Consider the following 26,291-nt stretch of genomic DNA (forward strand, 5'->3'; position numbering starts at 1 on the left):
CCTTCATACACAGGGTAGGACTCACAAAGGGGAATAATTAAATATGTGAGAATGACTCTATAGCCCAGTAGATACAGCACCCACCTGGGAAGTGGGAGACCCACATGCCAGTCCCCTGTTCCAATGAATATTTAATAGAAAGTAGGCTTTGTATGCCTGCCCAGCCACTGAAATTTAGGCACCTCTGGGACATTGGCAGCGAAAACTCCAGGGTGAGGTGTTTTGTGAATGCCACTGGTGCCTAAATATTGGATCTAGACACCGACAGGGGCAATGAGATGCCTAAATCCTCCTTGTGAATCCCACCCACAGATACCTAAAACCACTCAGACACGAGAGAACACTAGGCGAAGCATCCAGCCACATCAGAGACATCCCGCAAACACTGTAATCTAGAACATAATAAAACCCTTAACTCTGACCCACCTTAGAAATAGGGAAAAAAATCAATATAATAAATATGTCAAAATACATTAAAATTACGTGCATTCCCAACATGACGTGGTTTAGAGAAAAAATGACATCATCCCAAATATAGAGATCAAATATATCCTTCAGAAACGCGTAAGTGCGTTATTGCACAACTATTTGTTGCATGTTCCTATTAGACAGAAAGGCGTAATGACATTTTGGCACCACATACTGAAAACTGCTGCACATTCATGAAATTTTTCATTTGCCATTTGTTGATTCTTTGTAATATTCATACAACATTGTGGTCAGAGCTGAGGGAATTGTTTGTTTTTTTAAGTGTATCTGTGGATTCAGATGTGCCTGCAAAGTTCTTGCCTCTCTTCACTTACCATTTCCTATAGCTCCTGCAACCTTCTTGGAGCTATTCACTCACCCTTTCTTAGTTTTTTCAGTGCTTGTTGCAGGCACTTGCGAATTAAAGTGTGACTCTCAAAGCAGCTCAGTTGGCAACACACGTTTGTTGCTGGGAAATGTGATGAGTCATGTCAGTCACACTGTCTTGTGGGCAGTAAAATCACCCCTCTGCAGAAGTCCTTGTTTTAAACAGTTTAGAGCTTTGCCCGTGACACAAATAACACTCACTAGGCCTCTCTGCTAAATGGGATGAGAAACCCTTTGAATAGCAGCCTTGACCATGATTGGAGAAGAGCTCAGACAAGAATGCAGATTATGGGCGTTGTTTGGCTTGTAACTTGCAATACAAATACAGTCTGCCTATATTGCAATGAACTCCCCCGCTGGGGAGATCAGTTTCCACATATGTCAAGGACACTGCCCTGGGCCAGCCCTTTGCAGCGCTGCACAGAGACTGCTCAGGTCGCTCTCATCATTTTCCTCTGGCTCACTGCATGTGTTCGACTGGCTGCTACCTTGCCAGCTGTTTCTGGGCTCTGCTGTCAGAGAGCAGGGCCCCTCGTGGGCTGCATTCACAGCAGGGGCAACCGTGGGGCACAAGGTGACAGCAGCCCTTTGGCCCTCCGGGCAGGGTGGGTTTGCAGAGTTTTTCTGGCTGAACAAGTTTGCAAGTAGAGATTTCTGGAGGATTTTCTGCAGAGTCTCGCGCTCTCTCTGTTTGGTGCCCAGCTGGGTGTAGTGCAAATCCAGCTGCAGAAGCACATCCGTCTGGGGGAAGAGCAGAGGACACAAAGTGAATCAGGTGAAAACCTAAAGCAGGCTTCACTCCAATCAGCATCAAGAAACCAAAGGCTGGACTGGGTGCTCTGGGCAGCCCACTGCCCCCAGACACTGTCTGCAGCACACAACCCTGGCCAGGAGACCCGGGCCATTGACACTTCACTGGGTTGTTACCTCTGCTTACCCAAGCAGTGAATCTGGCCCGTTATTTCCACTTTCTACCCACTGGACTTTCTGGCTTCCACTGAAATGAGCTGTCTTGGCTACAGGATAAGCTAGGCTTGGGACGTGCCCTTTGTCACTGGCGACATGTGACAGGAGGTTGGCTAAATGGAGCCCAGGGGTTCTGTGGGAGATTGCTCCTCTTACGGTGAAGATTGCGATTTCTTATAAAATTGTTGCAATGTTGTTGTTCTTGGCCCCGGTTTAAGACTTTACACGTACCAGGGAAGGCAGGTCTGGCATAAGGGCTCAAAATGAATGAAGCACGGCACATTCGGGGGATGAAAAACTGACTGACCTCAAAATGTAGTTGTTAATGGGGAACTGTCAATGAATGAGGGTGTTTTTAGTGAGCTCCGGGTGGGATCTGTTCTTGGCCCAATGCTATTCAATATTGTTATCAATGATCTGGAAGAAAATATAAAATCATTGCTGGTAAAGTTTGCAGATGACACGAACTAGGGATGTGGTAAGTAAGAAGGACAGATCACTGATACAGAGAAATCTGAGTGCAATGAAACAACATGCATGCAATACAGTCAAATATAAGGTCATTTATCTAGGAAGAAAGAATGTCTGTCACACTTATAGAATAGGGGACTGTATCCTGGAAAGCCATGACACTGAAAAGGACTTGGGTGTTATGGTAGATAAACAATTGATGAATGGAAGTGCAATGCTGGGGCTAAGAGAGCATATAGGGTCCCCATAAGTAGATCATTGGGTAGGAGTGGGAAGGTGGTTCTACATCTGTATAAAGCATCAGCAAGACCATTACTGCAGTACTGTGTCCAGTTCTGGTATCCACACTTAAAATGGAGGTTGACAAATTGGAAAGAGTTCAGAAAATATCTACAAGGACAATTCGAGGTCTGGAAAGCATAGTGTGCAGTCAGAGACTAACAGAGCTCAATCTACTTAGCTTATTGAAGCGAGGGGTCAGAAGCGACTTGATTGCAGTTTATAAGGATCTTGTGACAAAGTGCTGAGGTCCAATGGATGGATCAGCACTCTGGTGATCAAGAATGGGACACACATGCCCCTTTACATACCTACGAAGAGAGAGAACGTCTGATACAGGGGGGCCCTGTAATCTAGCCGATAAAGGAATAAGACGAGCCAGTGACTGGAAGTTGGATTAGCAAAATTCAAATGAGAAATAAGGTGCAATTTTGTAACGAGGCGATTATCCATTGGCACCAGGTTAGGGAAGGATTTCATGGCTTCTCCGTCTTCTGGGCTTTTCACATCAAGTCTGGGTTCTTTGGTGAGGATACGCTGTGGCTCTGCTGGAAGGTTTTGGGCTCAGCAGTGTCCCTCAGTAGCAGGGAAGAATCAATCCCAGCACCGCAGGGCTCACTGGCTGAGCGTCTCTGGACTGTACTGGACAAGAGGTCAGACTAGATGACTATAATGACCCCTCCTTCTGGCCTTGCCGTCTATCACTCAGCCTCTCTGACTGAGTAGCCTCGTCCATCTATGGGCTAGGTAAGTGTCTCTTGATGGAATTAAAACATTTTGTAAGCCACTGGAGATGGGTCTGATCTTTGCTTGTGGCCCCGCCACCTGCCTGAAACCAAAAAGACTGGGGAAAACATGCCCTCTGGTCTTGGAGGCAGAAAGGAAACGTGAGCAAGGGGGTCAAGTCTTTTGTGCTCCGGCAGTGAATTGCCCTGATAGCAGCAGTGTTGTCTTGGTCACAAATCTGTCACAGCAGAGTTCAAGGCCCACAGAGAGGCCACTGCACCAGGGCCCTATCTGAACCGTTGTTCCCTTTCCCACCCAGGAACGTGTGAGGATTCTGAAAGCCTCATGCAGGGCTGGTCTGGGAGGCACCAGCTGCTCGCTGAGGCAGTAAAGCCAGCAGTGAGATTTCCACAGAGGGTGGCTTTTTACCTGAACTTTCTGGAGGCCACAGAGCCGAAGCACACAGTCCAATTCCTCTTGCTCATATAGTGAGACAAGCAGCGATGCCACCCGGTCAGACTGGCTATCGCTCACCATGGCCAGATCTTGCATTTCCTGGAGCAGACAGAGAAGAACAAACAAAAAAGCATTTTCAGCACAAGCCAAAGAAGCCAAATAATTCACACACACACCTGCCTGCTCAAACCCATCAGTATCTGGGGCTGGCCTTGCACAGAGAGCTCTGGTTAAGGTAAATCCTGCATTTCCTAACACAAATGCCACAATGACCCTTTGGGTGAGCTTGGTGTCTGTAGTGTGTGTGTTTGTGGTGTACTTGCTACTAGACTGAAGTATATCGTGTGTGGTCAGTTTGTTGGGGGACCTTGTGCTGATCCTAACAGCCTGCTAGGCAAGGCTGAGAGCTTCTTCACCAGGCTTTGATCCTCAAGTCCTTTAGCACCCATCAACCCTTAACGAGGGGGCGGGGCTACTCAGGGAGAACCAGGGTTTTAAAAGCCCGCTTCTAAGCAACCAGAGGTGCTAGGGAACAGGGGAGTTTTGCAAGGGAGTTTAGAGGGGCAGTGGGAGGGAGGGGTAGATACACTTCATTCACATTCTGTAAACTAAAGAAAACCAGCCCTCCCACCCCACCCCACCCTCCGATAAAAAACAAACAACAGTAAAAGAAAGAGCTGCAGGAGAAAAAAGAGAATGCAGGCAGAAGTCCAGCAACAGACAGGTACACAGGATGGGATGCAGAGAGAAAGTTTCTTGACACTTTAAATGACTGCTTCTTTGAGCAGCTAGTCCTGGAACCCACAAGAGGAGAGGCAATTCTTGATTTAGTCCTAAATGGAGCACAGGATCTGGACCAAGAGGTGTATATAGCTGAACCGCTTGGTAATAGTGACCATATCATAATAAAATTTCACGTCCCTGTTGGGGAGGAAATGCCAAAGCAGCCCACCACAGTAGCATTTAATTTAAAAAAGGGGAACTACACAAAAATGAGGAAGTTATTTAAACAGTAATTAAAAGGCACAGTGCCAAAAGTGAAATCCCTGCAAACTGCATGGAAATTTCTTAAAGACACCATAAGAGAGGCTCAATTTAAATCAAATTAAATTTTAATTTTAATTCAAATTTAAAAACATAGTAAGAAGACCAAATAAGTGCCACCTTGGCTAAACAACAAAGTAAAAGAAGCAGTTGGAGGCAAAAAGTGGAAGCTGAATCCTACTGAGGAAAATAGAAAGGAACATAAACTCTGGCAAGTGAAGTGTAAAAATATAATTAGGAAAGCCAAAAAAGAATTTGAAGAACAGCTAGCCAAAGACTCAAAAAGTAACAGCAAAAACTTTTTTTAAGTACAACAGAAGCAGGAAGCCTGCTAAACAACCAGTGGGGCCACTGGACAATTAAGATGCTAAAGGAGCACTCAAGGAAGATAAAGCTATTGTGGAGAAACTAAATGAATTATTTGCATCAGTCTTCATGGCTGAGGATATGAGAGAGATTCCCAAACCTGAGCCATTTTTCTTAGGTGACAAATCTGAGGAACTGTCCCAGATTGAGGTGTCATTAGAGGAGGTTTTGGAACAAATTGATAAATTAAATAGTAATAAGTCACCAGGACCAGATGGTATCCACCCAAGAGTTCTAAAGGAACTCGATGTGAAATTGCAGAACTACTAACTGTGGTATGTAACTTATCATTTAAATCAGCTTCTGTACCACATGACTGGAGGATAGCTAATGTGATGCCAATTTTTAAAAAAGGCTCCAGAGGTCATCCTGGAAATTACAGGCTGGTAAACCTAACTTCAGTACCAGGCAAATTGGTTGAAACTATAGTAAAGATCAGAATTATCAGACACATAGATGAACGTAATTTGTTGGGGAAGAGTCAACACAGCTTTTGTAAAGGGAAATCATGCCTCACCAATCTACTAGAATTCTTTGAGCGGGTCAACAAGCATGTGGACAAGGGTGATCCAGTGGATATAGTTACTTAGATTTTCAGAAAGCCTTTGACAAGGTCCCTTATCAAAGGCTCTTAAGCAAAGTAAGCAATCATGGGATAAGAGGGAAGGTCCTCTCCTAGATCAGTAACTGGTTAAAAGATAGGAAATAAAGGGTAGGAATAAATGGTCAATTTTCAGAATGGAGAGAGGTAAGTAGTGGTGTCCCTCAGGGTCTGTATTAGGACCAGTACTGTTCAACATATTCATAAATAATCTGGAAAAAGGGGTAAACAGTGAGGTGGCAAAATTTGCAGATGATACAAAACTACTCAAAAAAGTTAAGTCCAAAGCAGATTGCAAAGATTTACAAAGGGATCTCACAAAAAAACAATCTCTGGGTGACTGGGCAACAAAAAGGCAGATGAAATTCAATGTTGATAAATGCAAAATGATTAGGGGTATGGAAAAGTTTTCATCTAGAGATTAATAAGACTGGGACTTTTAAGCTTGGAAAAGAGACGACTAAGGAAGGATATGATAGAGGTCTATAAAATCATGACTACTGTGGAGAAAGTAAATAAGAGTATTATTTACTCCTCATAACACAAAAACTATGGGTCACCAAATGAAATTAATAGACAGCAGGTTTAAAATGAACCAAAGGAAGTATTTCTTCACACAACGCATAGTCAATCTGTGGAACTCCTTGCCAGAGGATGTTGTGAAGGCCATAACTATAATGGGGTTAAAAAAAGAACTAGATAAATTCATGGAGGATAGGTACATCGATGGCTATTAGCCAGGATAGGTAGGCAGGGATTGCTGTTTGCCAGAGGCTGGAAATGGCTGATGGGATGGATAACTTGATTATTACCTATTCTATTCATTCCCTCTGAAGCACCTGTCATTGGCCACTGTCAGAAGACAGGATACTGGGCTAGACGGACCATTGGTCTGACCCATTATGGCCATTCTTATGTTCTTAAATGGGAACTGAAGAACACAGAGACAGAGTTTCTGAATGCTCAGTTTTGTGCTGTTCTGGTGGTATAAATCAGCCAGAGAATTCTAGGGCTTTTGCCAGTATAAAAACTGTAAAAAAAATGTTTTTTAATTACTCTCTACTTGACATTACTATACCAGCAAATGTTTCTATTATAGACCTGCCTAGTGTAACAGGGTGTGTGTAATAGGCTGGCCTGGTATGTGGGACCATGAGGCTCTCTGGTGGCTCATTCCAGCAACTACAACAGCAAGATGGTACATTGTTTAGCATAAGTAGTTACAACATATTCCAAGAGACCATTCAAGGTAGAGCGACCCATTAACACTTCCTCAGTCAGAAGCAAAAAAAGGGGGTTAGCGGGTTACAGATGGCTGTAATAAGCCATAAATCCAATGTCTCTGTTCAATCCATGATTTTTAGTGTCTAGCAGAGTAATGAATGTAAACTCCCAGGCTGGTCTTTTGAAAGTGTTGTGGGGTTTCCTTTGAGGATGAGGACTGATAGGTCAGATACAGAGTGATCACTTTGTGAAAAGTGTTCACCTACATATGATAAGATGTTTTTGTCTTATCATTTTCCTGTATAAGTTCATCTGAGAGAGTAGTGATTGTCTGGCTTCATCCACAGAGTTGCTACTGGAGCATTTAACGCACTGGATGAGGTACACCACGTGTTGTGATAGGCATGTGTAAGACCCATAGATTTTGAAAGGTGTGTTGTGTGGAGCGCTGATCACTATCATAGTGGAGATATGTCTGTAGATTTTGCATCTGTTTTGGCAAATCTGGTGCCGCTTTGAGTTAATGCATGCTAGTCCATGGGGAGCTTGCTTCGGACGATGAGTTTGGAGAGGTGGGGGGGGGGGGGTGTTATTTGAAGGCCAGGAAAGATTTCTTTCAGGATGGGGTCCCCATCGAGTGTGGACTGTAGTTGTTTGATGATACCCCACATGAGTTCCAGTGGGGGTGGTAGGTGACAACTAGGGGGGTGCAGTCCAAGGGAGTTTTATTTCTGTATTGAAGCAGGTTCTCTCAGGGTATTTGTGTGGCCCGTTCCATGATGTGATCAACTTCTCAGGTGGAGTGTCCTTGTCTAGTGAAGGCAGTTTTAAGTGTTTTAAGGTATATATCCTGAACTTTTTTCTCAGACCATATTCTGTAGTAATTGAGTGCCTGGCTGTAGATCATAGATTTCTTGGTGTGTTTGGGATGGTTACTGGATCCATGAAGGCAGGTCCGGTGATCCGTGGGTTTTTTGCATATGGTTGTGAATAGAGTTCTATTGCTGAAGTTGATCGTGGTGTCCAGGAAGTTGATACTGGTGTGGAAGTGTCCCAAAGTTGAGAGTATAATGGACAGAGGGTGGTTATTGAAGTTGTGGTGGAAATCTATAAGGGAATTTAAGCGGTCTGTCCAGAGGATGAAAATATCATCATGGTGTCTCAGGTATATTGTGATGGGGCACACTCACTTCTCATGAGCACCTCCTGTCAGGTGGGGGTAAACCTGCCCTCTTTCTCGCTCCCTTTTCGCAGTGCCCCGTGTCAGCTGTTGCCCTTGTCATGCAGGTTTCTGAGGCTCAGCATTCCAGCTAAGTCAACAAAATCTAACCTTGGAAAGGGTTCATGCATGTAACAAAGTCCAACAAATGATTGCCCCTCTCCGGGGTCTTCAGTCCCAACTCTGGGCCTTTAGTACTGAGTCTTATGCACACCTTGGGGCTTAGACCACTTCCCCAGTGGCCAAAGGAGGGGACCCAAGCCCACCCACTCTTCTGCATCCCAGCCCAGGGACCCAACAAATAGCAGCTACGTGCTGGTTTTTTTAATAGTTGTTGCAGCTGCATTCCCTGGGCGGCTTCCCACTCTGTCCCATCACCTTCTTGGGTCCTCTGTCTGTTCCCTGTTTGCACAGGGTCTCTCTCAGGCCTCTGCCTGGAGAGCTTGTAACAATCTCGGCCCCCTTTTAGTCAGGGTTCTCTCTCCCAGGCTTCTGTGCCGGGAGAGCTTCCCAGTCCTATCCCTGATTGAGCTTGAGGAGTCTCACAGCCTTCCAGTCCTTCTTCCCTATCTGGTCCCAACTAGCAACTGTCCTGAGCAGGCCTTGCAGCTCCTTTTATCTGGGCCTACTGCACTCTGATTGGCTGCTTCCCTGCAGCCTCTCAAGGCAGGCCTGGAGGACCCACCTTCACTGCTCCTTTTCTGGGGCAGGGTGTGGTAGGACGGGGAGGCCTTCAGCAGGGGGCCTCAGAGAGCCTGGTGTGCCCGGTCACATGCATCATTGTTTTTGGGGTGCATTTGCCAAGACATTCTTCTTCCGTGTGGCCCATGAAGACCACAGACCAATGGAGAGATGAAGTGAGTGAACCAGATTCCTGAACAGCACCACAGTACTTCCTGAATTACCACCCCAATGACTGGGTCTCTGTGACCCCAGGAGCATCCCGATGTCAGAGGAAACACTGTTGTCATGATATTTACCCCACGGGTGGCATGTATCACTGGAAACTTCAGAACTCACTGATTATTAATGCTATCGTGTGGTGTATGGAGGGGTAACATATGCAAAATTACTCACATGCTGACATCTTATGTTCTTAAAATGTATGTCGAGCAGGACGTCAGATACTCTACCCCAGTCAAAGGAGCCTTCTCCAGCAGCATCTGACATCCCTCTAGTGTCTCTGTCCCCGGGATGCAGCATCAAGCCGGCCTGCAGTGCTCTGTCTCCAGCCCGGAACACATAGGGTCCAGGCAAGACACCCTCAGTGCAGGATCTCACATCCCCAGGCTTCCTGATGGCTGCAGGGCTCTTCTTTGCTGGGCACAGCAAAGACACCCAGGTCCCCCACTTGACAATGGCCGGAAATGCAGTTCCCCAGAGGGCTGCCAGACAGATGCCCTGGAGACAGAGTGATACGCCCACCCCGCAGCTCATCCCCACCCCACCTTTCAACACACAGTGCCCCTTGCCTGGCCCCTGAACGCACCTACCCCAACAGCACTACCTCAGGCTTCCACCCACCTGTCCCAGCCTCTGCCAGGCCCCCTCCCTGCCGTCCCAAGTGTACATCCCACCCTCTCTACACACGGAGACATACCCTCTACTAAACCCCGCCCACACGACACACACCCTGCCCACACTCCGCAACCTTCACCTACGCACTGTTCCTCCTTCCTGCCTAGCCACTGGCATTACAGTGTCTGCTGCCTTTTCAATCCTGTCACCTTCCCGTCTCTGCTGAAGAAAGGGGCGGAAGGGAAGTACAGGTCCCAGGCATAGACATAAAGGAGCTCACCACGGGGCTGCAGAGCAGGAGCCGGATGTCGGTAACATGTGGCGGAGGAGCCTGCAGCTTTGCACTCACGTGCATTACGTTAGAGAAAACCACCTGGAAGCGAAGCTCCACTTGGATGCCGCACGGAAAAGTCAGTGTCTCCTTTAGCAGCTCTGCAAGTGAAATCAGAGCAGGAGTCATTGCAGAGGCCAGGACGCACAGCACCAGGCCTTCTCTGTCTCACTGCTGTGCCCCAGCCAGCAGATGGGAACGATTCGTAGGTTCTAAGGGATGGCTTCGATTATCCAGGCTGAACTGCTGTGCAACACAGGCCAAAGAATTGCCCCCACAATAATTCCGAGGACGATGCTAACATCTACCCATGATTGAAAAATTGTCAGTAATGGAGAATCATGACCCTTGGTCAATTGTTCCAATAGTTAATTACCCTCATTGTTAAAAATGTATGGTGTATTTCCAGTCTGAATTTGTCTAGCTTCAACTTCCAGCCATTGGATCGTGTTAGCCCTTTCTCTGCCAGACTGAAGAGACCATTATTAATGATTTGTTCCCCAAATAGGTACTGTTTTAGGGTAAATTTGTAGGCCTAATTACCACTTGTGAGTTCAACTGTAAGGAATGTAAGTTCATAAGATGTCACAGTAACCTGGAACAGCAAATGCTGATGGGAAAAGGCATGAAATCAAGACAGACTGATTAAACTAGTCCAAACAAAAAGGCCTCCTGATATAACTCAAGGACTGTGTTAAAATAATTTTTGGTTTACCAAGCACAATTTCAACACAGTCCTTGCATGTGGAATCAGAAATTAGTGAACCAAAATTGTGCTTCAGAATCGAGGCCTAATTAGTGGACAGAATGATGAGGGGATGTGCTATTCTGTCCCTTTTGGGGTCCTTGAAGAAAGAGACTTTGGGAGAAAAATTGGCTACTTGGGTGAGATTCACAATCATGACTGCCACCCGCACCCTCTCCTGGGACTCCAGGCCTTCATCAACCTCATCCTGAGAGCTGTCCTGACCAGACAGGACCAGAGAAAAGGACCCAGATGACATCTACCAACTTCAGCTGAATCCCAAATATCACCTGGGATGAAATGGGATTAGACTTTATCAATAGCAACAACTCCATCTCATCTCAACTAACTTCTTCTCTTTTGTCCGAAAGGACAGTTATCACCATCTTTGATAACATCTAAGAGACTGCCTAACACAGGGATTTTTCCCTCTAAAAACTCTCTCCAGGTAAAGAGAAAGGAACACGGTATGCTGTTAAAATGAAAGCCCTATTTAATACTTTACGTTGTAAATGCTTTAACTATTTTCCCTTCTTTTCCTTATCTTTAATAAAAGCTTAAAAGGATTTTTAATGGTATGTTTGCCATAGGACATAAGTAGGCTGAGGTCTCTGTAGACCAAACCCACGCCTTAACTCTGTTTAATGCTGGATGGTGACTCGGTTATGTTAATGCCTTTAGCCTTACATCTAAATTAATACAACAATACTTATAGACTGTAATCAATTCACCCTTAAACTTCTCTTTGTTAAAATAAATAGAGAAAGCTCATTCAGTCTATCAGTATAAGGCAGATTTTCTAATGCTTTAATCATTCTCATGGCTCTTCACCAGACCAATTTATCAGCATCCTTCTTGAATTGTGGACACCAGAACTGGACACAGCATTCCAGCAGCAGCTGCACCATTGCCAAACACAGAGGTAAAATAACCTATTTACTCCCATTCGAGATTCCCGTTTATACAGACAAGGATTCCATTAGCCCTTCTGGTCACAGTGTCGCACCAACTGATTATCCACCACGACCCCCAAATCTTTTTCAGAATCCCTACTTCCCAGGATAGAATCCCCCATCCAGTAAGTATGACCACATTCTTTGTTCCTAGATATATGTGTGAAAGAATATACCATTGTATCACACCCTACATGTTATTGTAATCATTTTTGTACAAGGCATGCCTTGTAAGGTATCATTTGAAAAGTCATAATTTGCTGGTCAGTATCATCCTGATAAAATATGTGTGGCAACATTGTGTGTAGAGTTATGACGTTTGCCTGTATGATAACATTGACACACCTTCCAAATCCCACAGCCTTGCTCAAACTGAGATTGGCAAACAGATCTGTCCTAAACAAAGGAATGTGTGCTCTGCTTAATTTGCATTGAAGCAGTAAACAGAGTCATCAAAATGAAGGGAAACTAAGGACACCCACAGGTGAGAAAAAGTCTGGATTGTACCCTGGTATGTCACAATATACATTTACATTTAGCTGTAATAAAATGCATATTGTTTACTTGTAGCCAGTTTACCAAGTGATCCAGTTTGCTCTCTACCAGTGACCTGTCTTCTTCATTATTTACCATTCCCTCCATTTTTGTGTCCTCTGCAAACTTTATCAGAGTTGCTTTTATGTTGTCTTTCAGGTCAGGTCATTAATAAAAATGTTAAACAGCATCGGGCCAGGAACTAATCTCCGCAGGACCCCACTAGAACCACACCCTTTGGATGGTGATTCCCTGTTTACAATTACATTTTGAGAGGGCGCCCCTTCTGTACCAGCCACTGTCTCCTCTGCCTGCAGTGCTTGAGTTATCCCTGCAGTGCGGGAAGGTACATGTCGTCAATTGCTGGCCCCAGGACAGGGCTGGGCAGTGACCCCTGAAATACTCCTTGTGGCTTGCCCTGCCCTGGCCCAGCCTGCTATGCTGGGTATCAGTGAATCAATCTCTTTGAGCCTCCCTAGCCATTCTGCAAATTCCCTGCTGCTGCTGTTCTCTTTGCCCCTCTCCCATTATTTCCACTCTAATTCCCTGCCCAGGAATCTCTTCAGCGTTCAGCCAGCAGCTGAATCACGTCCTCCCAAGCCCCACTTCTCAAAGCCTGCTGGCTTGCCTTGCAAGCTTCCTGCTTCCTGCATCTGAACCTGCCTGGGTGAAGCCTCTCACTCGACAGGGGCAGCAAGACCTCCCTCTGTTTGCTGCTCCCCACATCCTAGGTGCTGCCTTTGCTTCTCTCCCATCTGGCTCTTACTGCAGTGGGGCTCCCACCCCACTCAGTGCTGTACGCCCAGACCCCAGCAGCAGCTCCCCCTGGATTCACCCACCCAGCACCCCCCCCTTCCCAAAATGGCTCCCACAGCTTTGCTAGCCCTCTCCATGGCCTGGACCTCTTCCAGGAGGAGGTGGCAGAAATACAGGCGCCCCATTGTGTGGCTGTGAACAGGGCGCTGCGTGAAGCAAGACCAGGGAAACCCAATGACAACATTTTACACTATTGCTGTAAGTATTTAAAAGGCCAGGTGCTAATGTACCTTGCTGGGGATGCCCAGGGCCGGGGCTGAGACAGCCTGGTTAAGGGCGCTGCATTGGTTTCTTACCATGGCTGTGTCCCCAGAGTGCCGAAGTTGGCCCAGTGGTGCAGATGGGGTCAGTCAGTGATCGGGCTTCCTTCAGAGTGTGCTTGATCTCCATCACCTGCTTCCCAGTTACTAAGGGGTCCCGGCCAATGTCTGGGGGGAGAAACAGCTGCCTGGGTAGTAACAGTTCAAAGGGATGACCCACAATGGCACAAAGGCTGCTGAGGCAGCCAGCTCCCATGGAGAGTCAGTGGGGTTTGGGCACCCACGTCTTCTTTGCGCCTTTGAATTTTCCCCCTAAATTGGAGACCTGGCTCACACCGTCCCTGCAGCCATTCCCATCCCTCCACATATGGTTTCTGCTGTGCCCCAGTCCTCTCGTGGCCCAATTCTGAACCCCCACTAAACATTCAACAAGCTACTGCCCAGCACCGCACCCGGTATCCAAGTGAAGGCTGGAATATTAGGCTGTTGGAATATTCACCATCCCATTCCTTTATGCCTCCTAACATCTTGTTTGGTTTCTGGACCGCACCTGCACACTGAGCAGAGGTTTCACTGAGCTGCCTGCAGCAACAGCCAGGTCCCTTTCCCAAGGGATTATAGTCCATTGAGAACCCAGCAATGTGCGTGAAAAGTTCCGACCATTCCTTATCTCACATTTCTCGTGCTGGATTTCAACTGCCCCTGTGTCATCGGCAAACGTTGCCATCTCACTTCTCCAGATTGTTCACAAACACGTTACACAGCACCAGCTCTAGTATGGGGACTCCACTGCTAACCTTGTGCCTTGATGGAAACTGACCGTTCCTTTCTATGCTTTGCTTCTGTCCCAGCTGTTTCTGACTTGGCACATCTGCACACGACTAATTCATTTCCTTAATAGCCTCTTGCAAGGGGCTTTGCCAAGGATTTTTGAAGGAGCGAATAAATGCTATCAGCTGGTTCTCATTTAGCTCCTGCTATGTTGGTGCCATGATCAGAGAATTCTAGTAGACTGCGGAGGCAGGATTTTCGCTTGCAGAAGCTGTGCTGGTTTATACCCAGCATCTTATGTTCACTCAGGGGTCTTGTTATTCTAATTAAACCAGCGTACCTGGTTCTGATGTGAGGCTTCCTAGACTCTAATTCCCAGGATCACCTCTAGAGCCTTTTGTAAAGAGAGCTACATTGTCTCCTCCCCCCCACCGGAGCAGCGTATTTACTGATTTTAATGCGAGATGGATTCTGTTAGTAGTTCAGACCCTTCACTCTGATGCTTTTGGACAAACTGGCCTGGGGACACATTGACCTTTCCTTTGTCTGTTTGTTCCATCTCCTCTTCCTTTGAATCCGTGATCAGTGACTGTACCTCACCTTTACCCTTTAAGTAGCTTCCAGCTTCAACTAAACAGCGCCTCTACAATATTTACCTTCCAGCACATCCTCCAGCACATGGGTCACTTTCTTTTCCTGCAGAATGTGCTTTTTCAGATACTTCATGAAGATCCCGGAGCTGAACTCCCCATCCTGAACCTCGTAGGCTTCTGCATCTTCACTCCTTCAAAGGCAACCACACAACCATGAGCTATGTGGCACACTGACATTGCATAGGGGCTAAGCCCTAAGCCCCGGAAACATCTTTGATTCAGGAGTCACTGTAACCATTCCTGTTCTATTGGCCAAGTTATAGCTTTGGCCATGTTAAGAAGGACATTGGAAAGTCAAGTTGCCAATCCTGGGGGAACAACACAGAACCCTTGCAAACTCAGGGGGCTGAAAAATCAGAGTAATACAGGCTGCTCCTTTGGATGAAGGAACACGCGCATCTGTATTTGCTTCAGAGTATTGGTCCTCTAATGATAAGGTTGCATTGTACGATGCCCTGTCTGTAGTTTCTGTTGCTGTTTGCATTGTCAGCCATTGGGCGTTATCTGCAGCATTTTAGTGTGACACAGGGACTTGTTTTAATGAAAAGGAAATTGTATTGTATTGTTTCTTTTCAGTGGGGGAAGAGTTACGACAGCTCAGCCTGTCTGAAAATCTCCCTCACAATGATCTCCTGGACTTAAGAGAGTTCTGTGACTCATGGGGGGGGTCGTGTGCACTGCCCCATGGGGTGTTAATTGAATTATCCAATTTTAGCCCTGGAGAATGGTAGCCCAGCAGGAGGTGCTGCCATCCAGAACAGCCAGTTCAGTGTCTCACTTTAGGACCCTGTGGCTCGGGCTGGATGTGTCCTGGGCTGTGGGGAGAGACTCCATTACAAACACTCACTGATATTAGGCCACAAAAGGGTGTTACAATTACAATCTTAATGGTGGATCAACCACAACTGCTGCCAGCACAGGGACAGATGAGGTTACAGCTCAGGAAAGCCAGAGAGAAAGTGTGAGAAACAAAGATCAGAGATACGCCCTCTCTGCACTAGGGACGGTCAGCTGCACCGGTGCTAGCTGGCAAATGTAGACCAGGCTGTGGCAGCTTCTGGGCATTCTCAGCACACACACACACACCACACCCTCCCCGTCAATGGCATAGTGCTCCAGCCCTGCAGAAGCGAGAACGTCAAGCCACAGCACTGTGAAGTGCCAAAGATCTCCAGCCACGAGCAATCTGCACAGATACTTACGTGGCGTAGCCGTAAACCGTATTCCCCCAGGGCTCCAGCGGCTGCACCAGTGACAACGCACACTGCGGGTTGTACCTAGAGATGAAAGGATGTAACGGTGTGAACTGGGTGAAAGGGGATTCACTTTCAGATAAGCACAGGCTGGCCCCGTCCCTGTGGGTGAACAGACCCCATATGGTCAACATAATGGTGTTTGCTGAGCGACAGGAATGCACTCGACAATCACATCAGACCCAATTTCCAAATGTTTGCCAGCAAGGAAAGCCAGGGGAGGGTGGTGTGGCAGGAGCCATGGGGTCTTTTCAACAGCTGAGCGCACCCCCAGCCCAGCCAGACTCTGGCCTCTTTGTGCTACCAGGGCTGAGCAAAGGGAAAAATGCCTGGCATAAAACTGCAGGACTGACTCCTGGGGGGGGAGCTGAGTGTGCAGCTGGAAAGGAGCTGTTTGGGGCTCTGATCCTGGGGCTGGTTTTCCACCAGCATAGTGTAGAGCTGCATCAGGACTCGTAACAGCTCGTACGTTGATTCACAATGCACTCCCCTCCCTGGGGGGGCAGGTATGCGGGTGAAGACTGCTGGAGCATGCACTCCTTCCCTTCCCCAGGGAGCTGGTTAAGCCAGCCAGGCTGCCCGCATTGCCACAGGAATCCCCCACTGCCCTGTTAGGGCAGCTTTGGGGTCGCTTTGCTGCCACCGCCATGCAGAGTGGCCTTGCTGGGACCAAAGAGCTGGCCCATAATTCCCCAGATCAGATAAAGGGCATCAGGGCTGATCTGGTACAAAGGGCCTGGCTTCCACCGCAACACGCCCGAGAGATCCTTTGTGCACAGCGTTAGTGATGGGGTCTGCCCAGGAGGTTACCGACTGCAGCCTACTGGGGGAGAACTAGCATTACGCTGTATCTCTGGGCACTGAAGAGACCTGTCTATAGGGAGGGCCTGGGCCTCTCTCACTTGCAGCAGGTTTACACCAGGACAAAGGAGTCACTCCCAGTTTGCACGTGTGGAACTGAGATCACAGCCAGGCCCAGAGGATTGTCGGCAGCCGCGTTATCTGCTCCCCGGCGGCTTGGCCCACTGAGGAGGAGATACAGGATGTCCCTGTTTCATCGCGTCCACAAATGAGGCTGACTGTTTATAGCTGGTGATCAGGAAGCAGGGGGCCGCCGCTGGATGGCAATGTTTGCCTGCCTTGCACTGACCCTTCAAACACACCCAGGAGGGACAAGGACAGGCGTGAAGCACGTTTCTAAGTAAAATCAATGAATGGAGAGAGCTATCTGCCCTCAGCCGCTCCAGACAACCACAAGTGGCTAGAGGATTCCAGACGCGAGGAACAACAAGATGTCAGACCCCAGAATAGACCGGAGCCCTCACTGCCTCCCCCCACAGCTCATGGTGTGTGTCTAATCCACAGGCCGCACTCCGATGCTTTGCTGAAAAGCTGTTTGCAGAGGGCAACACAGAGAGATGCGCTCAGCTCCAGAAAAGCCAGCTGGGCAAAGGGAGTGGAAAAATCGGTTTGGGTTTGTTTGCCCTGACTGAGGACAAGGCTTAGCTGGAATATGTTTCCAGGGCATGAGGGAACACAGAGACATCCTTGGCAATGGAGAGGACAGGCAGGGTGAGCGCCCAGACACTGGGCCTCATTCTCTATCTCATTTACACCACGGGTAGCTCATCGGCTTCAATTACTGACATGCCACGTAGGTGGGAGATTTATGCACATTTGTCTTCGGCAACATGCCCAAAAATGCCAACAAGCCAGTAAGCTTGATTGTGTGCTCACGCGAGGGTGAATCAGGAGCAATTCCACTGGATTCAATGGATACCTGTGTAAAGCAGGTGCAAGGACAACTGGACTCTGGCACAAGGCAGCCCAACAGCGACAGCCCCAGACACAGATCACTTTGTCCGGGTCCCCATAGTCCCAAGATCTCAAAGTGCTCAGATATCTCAGTGATGCATACTGGCTAAAAAACTAAATAGAACAGAAAATGGGAACTGCATCTGCTAAATGGTTCATTGTAATATACTATTTATGGCGCTGTTACACATAGACATCCAAGGTCTTTTTCTTATCATGTGAGCAAATGTCTAGTCTTAGGGAGATATGCTCTGCTGTCTTCAGTTTGCTTATGCAAGGTTCTGTGTAGGGTGAGTAGCGGAGGTGGAGGGGGGTTTGCTCACTGCCTGGGGCTCTGAGTGGAGTCAATGCTTGGCCAAGTTGCTTCCGGGAACCAGGCCCTGGGGTTGGGCTGAGATTCCTGGGGAAGGGTCTGCCCGGCAGGCTGTGTGAGACCATCTCACTGCAGGCCGGACGCAGGCATGTCAATAAAACAAGATACATGGAGAGTGTAACCAGACTCCATGTTACTGATTCCTCCTTAGATGGGAAGCTAACCTACAAGGCCCTGGGTGACTACTACTATTCAGCAGAGGACCACACCATGCTAGGTGCTGTGTAAACCCACAACAAAACAACAGTCCCTTCCCCCAAGTATTCTGCATCCACATAGTGGCTCTGCTTCAAAACCTAGCAGAAAACATCAGCAAACCTCAGGACACTGCTGGTGTATAAAGGCAAAGGTCCTGGGCTTTGGGGCAGGAAGTGGGTGGAGAAACTGAGAGCTGCCAGCTCGCTAAATCAGCAGAGAAAGTCTGGACTAAACACAAACTCCGCAGGGCCGATACCATCCCTCCCCCACCCTGCAGGGTAAGGCCATGGCAGGTGATTTGTTATCTAACAGTCCTGCTGAGAATTTCCTGAGAGATTCCCCCTGACTGGGAGGGGGGAAGCAAAAGAGGGGTTCCATGGAAAAGCCACCCCAAAACCCTGGGGAATCCGGGCCCTAGTTGTGGCACAGCTCCATTAGACCCCTTGTCGGCTGCAGTTCCCTAGGGCCCAAGAGGAGCCGTAAAAATGTTACTACAATTCCTGTCTGCATTTGCTTTCTCTGGCAATTTCCTCTGGGCCAGAGGGAAGTTGATGTGCATCCTCTGACCCAGCCACTTCCCCTGGTTTGTTCCCATCCTATCAGCCCACCCAGCCCCCAGCCTGCATGGATTGGAGAGCCTAATCAGGGCCTGGCGAGGGTGGGGAGGCAGTGCTGTGGAGGCACCTGACCCCTCCCTTCCTTGCAAAGACGGGAAATCACAGCCAGACAATCCAACCCCATGTCAATTCTGACAGTCCGGCCCTACATCAGTGTTGCGGCTGCACAGTTAAAAATGCAAAACTGTGAAGTTCTGCCACAGGGTAAACTCAGCTGGGCTGCAACTGGGGAAATTCTTGCACTCTGCATGCAGCTTTATGCTTTGTTAACAAGGTAGGTTGTGAAACGGCGCCAGATGAATCATTGCTGTAGACCCCTGGGATGGACTCAGCTCTCCAAGTCAGTCAGGAGGAACTTGGCATGCTTGGTTCAGATCCTCCAAATTACACCCCTTCCCTCCATCACTCTCTGACTTTTTTATTGTTACCTGGGCAGCCTTAAAGCTTCATTAAAAGTATTTGTGTTTAATTCCATTGTTTGTCTTATATTTAAAGGAAAGAAGGGGAAACCCTGCCTTGAAATACCATGAAGAAGCCAAGCAGTGGAATTCATGTTTGCACCACATTCACCTGGCCGGGGCAGCAACACATATACATGAATTTCCTTTTACTCAGCAACAGCTCAGTTAATCAGCGTTAACTACTTCCTAGAAAAGAGGCAGATTTTTGCTCATTTATTCCCAAAATGCTCTTTGAATATTTGGGGCTTAGAGTGTGACATATTTGTAAGTGGGCGAATAAAAAAGTGTGGCTCTGAATTCTGATAAAAAGGTCATTTTGAATTTAAGTTGATAGGTTCAGTAATCACCTATTCCTAAATTTGGAATTACAGTAGATTGAACTAACTGACAGTTCGATAATTTGACTGGCACATAATGCTTGTGATTGGCAAATTAACGAGAACGACACTTCTGTACTGATATTCTCTATGCAGTAGAGATAGTCAAAGGTGTTTCATATAAACCTTTTTTCAACTATAAACAACTTTTTGATTCAATGGAAGTGTTTTTAATGAAAAAAAAAATTGTCAATTTATTTTTAGGTTTTTGTCAACATTAAAAACATGTTTTAAATGAAAACCTGAAAAATTCTTTTAAAAAACCCCCCAAGAAAACATGTTTTGACCAGCTGTACTATGCAGTGCTCATTATCCCCTGTGTGATAAGATAAAAATTCAGCCAAACACAAAGTTACACAAGGACAAAGGACAAGGAATGCAAGCCGTATCTACAGAATGGGGGGCTGTATCCTAGATAGCAGTGATTCAGCTGAAAAGGAATTAGGAGTCCCAGTAGACAAGCAAATCATTGTGAGCTCCCAGTGCAAGACTGTGGCAATTCTTGGATGTATAAATGGAGAAGTAGTGAGAAGAACTGGGGAGGTGACTATACCTCCATATAAAGCATTGATGTGACTGATATTGGAATACTGCATCCAGTCCTGGTGCCCACATTTAAAAAAAGATGCTGAAAAATTGGAGAGGGTACAGAAAAGAGCCACAAAAATTATTCAAGGGCTGGAGAAAATACAGTACAGTGAGACTTAGAGAGCTCGATGTGATTAGTTTATCGAAAGGAAGATTAACAGGTGACTTGATTACGGTGTATAAGTACCTTCATGGGGAGAAAAGACTGGCTACTAAAAGGATCTTTTATCTAGCAGAGAAAGGCAGAACAAGAACCAATGGCTGGACACTGGAACCAGACCGATTCAAATTAGAAATCAGGCACAAATCATTAACAGTGAGGGTGATTAAGCATTGGAACAAACTAGCAAAGGACGGGGTAGATTCTCCATCTCCTGATGTCTCCAGTTCGAGAGTGGATGTCTTTCTGGAAGTTATGCTTTATCAAACCCAAGTTATTGGGCTTAAGACAGGGCGGTTTGGGTGAAATCCCCTTGCTTGTGTTATACAGGAGGTCAGACTAGATTTTCTGGCCTTAAACTCGTAGCTATTGAAGCTCTTATTCCTAAGCATGCCTGGGATGGACATTTCTCTGCCTTGTACCTATTAACCTTACAGAATGGTCTGTCTTCATGGAGCTTACCTGTTGCTCCTTTCCAGAATGGCCCCCACTCTCCACCAGGGAAATTAGAATTTGATACACCAACAATGCCATAACAAAGCTCTGGGTTTTATCCCGGCAGATGTTTTTAAGGACAATATGGATTGGTGGGCCCATGTGTTAGCAAAAATTTTTAATACAAATAATAGAGGATTTTCCACCTCGGGTTGGTGCACAGGTATTATTGTTCCACTTTAGAAAAATAAAGAGAGAGAAATGATGCTGGGAATCATTGCCTCATAGGTGGGTTTTTTAAAATGTACACCAGATAGCTCCTGGGGAGATTAGAGGATTGGGCAGAGAGCTGCTAAGGAACCAGCCGGTTCCTACCATCAAAAGCCGCTCTACCACTGATAACTTTTGTCCTCTCTCTCATTTGATTCATAAATATTGTTCTTCCAAGTGGGGAAAAATGCATGCAGCCTTTGTCAACCTGAAATTATTTTTTGATTCTATTGACAGAGGTCATGCCTGGGAAGAACTTGTGAGGGTCGGCATACACCCTAGGCTATTTTATCTGCGGAGAGCCCTTCATAGGCAAATGGTGGCCAAAGTTAGAATAGGGTGGCCACGTGAGCTAACTGACACTATATCTATCACAAAAAGTCTGTCAGGGTGCTCATTGGCCCACTTCCTCTTTAATTTTTATATTAATGAGTTGGCCGATGGCTTTAGAAGGGATGCAGTATTTCCCTCTGAACATTCTGAACTGAGTTGTGTCAGTCCTTTGTTATGCAGAGGACATGGTTTTGCTGCGCAGAGCTAATTTATCTGAGAAGCACATAGATCTATGGTATGGAGAGCTACAATTGAAAGATATTAATGCAGCTACATAGCGACTGCCTCAGCCCTAACCAGGTGCAAGCACACAGCAAACAAGGGGTGGCCCCCAGGACCTATTTGATGACACCTCTGACACATTACATGGGTTCTTCGATTACGCACCAATGGAAAAACAAACCCACAGCTGTTTGCCGGAGGCTGCTGCTGGTTGTTTGTGTGGAGCAGCTCACATATCACACAGGAATCTGAGTGCATGAAGTGTGAGGCTGCGGTATGCTGGGGTGCACTGTAAAGTGGCCAGAAGAACTGGTCATCTGCCACGACGGGGAAACAAACAACCTAATGGATCTTTAAAGCTCCATTTAATCTAATCTGGGACATAAACCCTAAAACGCATCAATCTTAAAGGCCTGGTTATTGGTGTCAGGGAAAGATCCAGCCTCCTGCGTCTGGGCCGCCGCCTGGGAGCCTGCAGGAAAATCAGTGCTTGCTTCAATGGTCCGTCTTTGCCAGGCGTCACAGCCCTGGGGAGGATCGTAAGGCTTGTGACACCCATGGAGGGGCTACAGCTCCCCCAGCATCTGCTCAGGTGCTGTCCGGCTTGCTCTCCTGCCGTGGAGCTTTCAGGCCAGAGGAGTTGCTGCAAGCCTTAATGGGGCTGGAGTTAAGCTCACTGTCGTTATCTCTTAATTAAGGCCTTAATTCAGCAAGGTAGTTGAGCGTGCGTAATCTTAACAGTGGGAGCAGTGCCCTAGACGCCCATGGCAACCTCTCACCTGAGGAACGTTAGGAGCTTGCTGAGCTGGGCCACAGTCACTGGTTGTTCTCCTGACTCCCCTCTGGGTCGTGAACGCAATGGCCCCATGTCCTGCCATCCCTGGGGGCGTGGGAGGGGGGGGGAGCAGAGCCTACCATTTCCTGCAAGTGTCCAGCAGGATGAGGTTGAGGGCTGTCTGCCTCTGCTGCATCTTCTGGAGGATCCTCTGGATGCTGATGCAGTTCTCGGGGGCGTAGGGCTGCGGGGCGTCAATGGGGACCATGTAGTTTCTCCCTGAATGTTCGTATCCATGCCCAGCATAGTAGAATACGGCTGCAAACCATGAACAAGAGAGGGAGAGTTACAGGAAGAGGCCAGGCTTTGCGCCGAGAGCCATGGAATTCACAGGCTGCTTCTCGTTACTAGGGCAATTGCTCCCATGTCCAGCATGTCTCCCTTCCCCCACCGTGTAGCAGGTGTGTTGCACCACAACCTGCCCCCTCCTCACGGGTTTCCATGTCATCTCAGAGAGGGTGTGTTACACCACAACCTGCCCACCCATCCCAGGAGCTGCAACCACAACCCACCCTCCAGCCTCACAGGTACTGCCACACCTCAGAGCGGGTATATTACACCGCAACCTGCACCCCTCCTCCTGGGCACTGAGACACCTGACAGCGGGTTACACTGCACACACACCTCCTCCTCAGAGGTGCTGTGATAGCTCAGAGTGGGTGTGTCACACCACAATTCATCCCCTCCTCCTGGGTGCTGTGACACTTCTGAGTGTTTGACTTTTCAACCTTAACGTTCTTTTAACACGTTTTTCATATATATATAAATGTAAACTACATTAAAATAATGCTATAAAGGTTGCAAAATCAAGCATTCAAAAGATAGAAAATGCTAGCTTTACATTGCCCATGCAACTTTAATTCAGCCCTCTTGTGCGTATGCATTATATGAAGCAGCTATGCCTGCATATAAAAATTGAACCCCCAAAATTGTGATTTTAGGAAGAAAACACCTTTTTTACCCTAACCGAGTTAAAGTCTAACCTTTCTTCCAGATTTTGTGGGGCAAAAAAATGCTGTTTAAACATGAGCTGCTGAGTACAAAAACATAAAGGGGAAGTTATAAGCATCTGGTTTTAAAACGGAAACTTCCACTCTCTGGCCATGGCTGAGTGTATGGATGCTGGGTGTATTCCTGTGTTTTCATTTACAATGTTTTGCCACCTTTGCATTTTTAAAATTATCTTTGAGGTGGGACTTTTTCGGATGCCTGCAATAACGCCTGTGGACTGGCCCATGACCTCACATCCCTCAAAATACCTACACACCTGCTGATTGACTGAAGGGCCAGAGATCTGTGGATTTTCCAAACTCTAAGTTACTGGAAATGGGGAGTTCTTCATTTGCATCAAGGTGACCTAATTGGACCCCCCCCCACCCCCAGGTGATGCCAGTCACCTCAGGAGGCCCCGTTCTGATTCTCCAAGAAGCTTCTGAAAGAAGTTCCAAGGGAGAGGAACCAGGCAGTCCACCATCTTCAAAAACTGAATGAAATGAAGAAATCCTGATGCTGCTTCTGGTTTCTGTTGGATGCTGGCCTCTGGCTATGCAATGGGACTGCACCTGACAAAGAAACCCATGCTTTCTCCACCCCTTTTGGCTGGCCACCCAAGGATATGAGTCCAGCAACATGCAACAGCTAAGAATCAACATCGGCAAGCAAAGGACCCCTAACCAGCCAACAAGTCTGTTGACATTAAACACCAGGGCCAATAAGTCCACTGGCTGATTTTTTTTACCACGCACTGGCTTCCTAAAGCTGACTGGAACCACAAGTCGTGACAGCCATCCTGCAGAAGTATCAGCCCCCCCGGGTTTAGTTTTATTTTACATTCTTTGTCGGTAGAGAGACGCCTCTCCCTCAGCCTTCTTGCACTGGTTTTTAAATGCCAGCAGATGGCTGGTAGTCAGCGTTGTGTGTGGCTAGAACCCACAGACGCTATCTGAGAATGGAGCCTATAGAACAGTTCCTCAAATACCTAACAGCAGCACTAGGTTAAACAACCTTGCTGCCTAAAAGATCACACATCCATATATTTCATGGATTAGGAGCTCTGTGTTTGATCCTGAAAAATCATGTTATTTTCACCTAGATTTGTCATTTGAACATTAAATGTCACAAGCTGTGTCATCCTGAATGTTTCATTGTCACCTTCTGTTGTGTGAGGGGAGAAGGGATTGGCTATCACCTAGCCAATAATTTGGGCATCCTTAAGGGCAGAACTGCAGTGATTTTACCCTCCCTGTATTAACTATTTGTCTGGAACCTAAATATATTGATTGTCATTGAAACTGAGAAAGCCCTGTTACTTTGGTGCTGATAGTTAAACAAGAGTGTGGCCTTCCCACATTATGACACAGAATTTATAAAGAATTGTTTATTTCACATGGTTTAATCAACCTGATAATTAGATTCATTCAATGATTTGAATTAACTCACTCTCTTGTAATATGGCTGGTTTATAATGATGTATTTTATGCTATTGCTAAGTTATTTAGTTTCGTTAATAAAACATAGAAAACTGGATGTTTGGTTTGGATGTAAATTGGAGATAACTCTGTGACCTGACTGGTGGTGGTCCTACAGCCTCACCATAGCTGGTGCCTGGACCAGAACACTGCTCTTTTTGAGGAAAAGTTCATTTTTGTATTGATCATTTCTTTCTATAAGAACTATGGGTTCCTCAATCGTGGCGGACCTAGGGTGGTGGATATGAGCCAGTCAACCTGCAAGCTGACCAGTTCCCCACAATACGTCTATGCTCCTCTCAGTTATGATGCAGTCTGTAATTACATGATCATGGTGATGGATAGGAGCTGTTCTGTAGTAACTGATGAATACTGTTTGCTGACCTGGTTATTGGGATGTTACAGTGTGACTGTATTGGGACATCGGTTAGTGTAGTGGGCTGTCAGGAAAAAACAAGCAGGGAGAGAAATGAGTAACTCAAGATAAGACACCCCTCAAGCAAACACTAGTAGGTTGTTCAAGGAAAAAGCTTGAACTATGAACTTTAAGATTTTTCCTCCCACCCAACCAATCTGCAAAACTAGTTTTGTCCAGAACACCCAAAATCTGGGAAGGCAGAAAAATAATGGCAGCTTAAAAAGGATCTGTCTCTCAAGCGAGGGGAGAGTTGTTCAGGAGAACCAGAGTGAGGCACAGGGACCGACTGGGGATGTCTGAAGAATTCAGATTTGCTTATGCTGCCATCAGGGGATGGGAAGCCTCTAGGTAAGACAGATGTGTGCAGATGGTTTGTTGTTTTAAAATTCTTTGTCTCTAAATGCTTTGTTCATGCTGTTAAAATCAACACCACTGTGGCGTAAGCAGATTGTCTGGTCCCTGGTCACGGAATCCTAAAGGGAAGACCCACAAGTGCCAAAGCCAGTCCAACCTGCTGGGTAAGCACTGTGGACACGCAAGGTGCTGTCGCCCGGGGCCCAGTCAAAGCGGGAGAACTGCCCCAGGAGAGGTGCAGGCACCTGATCGGTGGCACTCAGAGAGAGCAGGCGCAGCTAGCCCTGTAACTATGGTAATCACACACTATCTATTCCATACAGTGC

At 46.9% G+C, this 26,291-nt stretch overlaps 1 protein-coding gene across 1 annotated transcript in view; it reads right to left on the reverse strand.

The window, feature by feature from the left end:
* Positions 1-436: 436 nt before the first annotated feature.
* Positions 437-26,291, reverse strand: part of LOC137158379 (mucosa-associated lymphoid tissue lymphoma translocation protein 1-like) — a 45,533-nt gene continuing 19,678 nt past the window's right edge. Inside the window, exons 9-15 of the mRNA XM_067556148.1 lie at positions 22,806-22,983; positions 15,991-16,065; positions 14,792-14,919; positions 13,401-13,532; positions 10,006-10,157; positions 3,727-3,852; positions 437-1,596 (exon numbers count right to left, since the gene is read on the reverse strand). Of these exons, the coding sequence (XP_067412249.1) occupies positions 1,237-1,596; positions 3,727-3,852; positions 10,006-10,157; positions 13,401-13,532; positions 14,792-14,919; positions 15,991-16,065; positions 22,806-22,983 (1,151 nt within the window). The 3' untranslated portion in view covers positions 437-1,236. The remainder of the gene's footprint in view (positions 1,597-3,726; positions 3,853-10,005; positions 10,158-13,400; positions 13,533-14,791; positions 14,920-15,990; positions 16,066-22,805; positions 22,984-26,291) is intronic.

The sequence above is a fragment of the Emydura macquarii genome, unplaced genomic scaffold (genome assembly GCF_026122565.2).
Source record: "Emydura macquarii macquarii isolate MOO-44397 ecotype Brisbane River unplaced genomic scaffold, CSIRO-AGI_Emac_v2 contig_1644, whole genome shotgun sequence".
NCBI lineage: Eukaryota > Metazoa > Chordata > Testudines > Chelidae > Emydura > Emydura macquarii.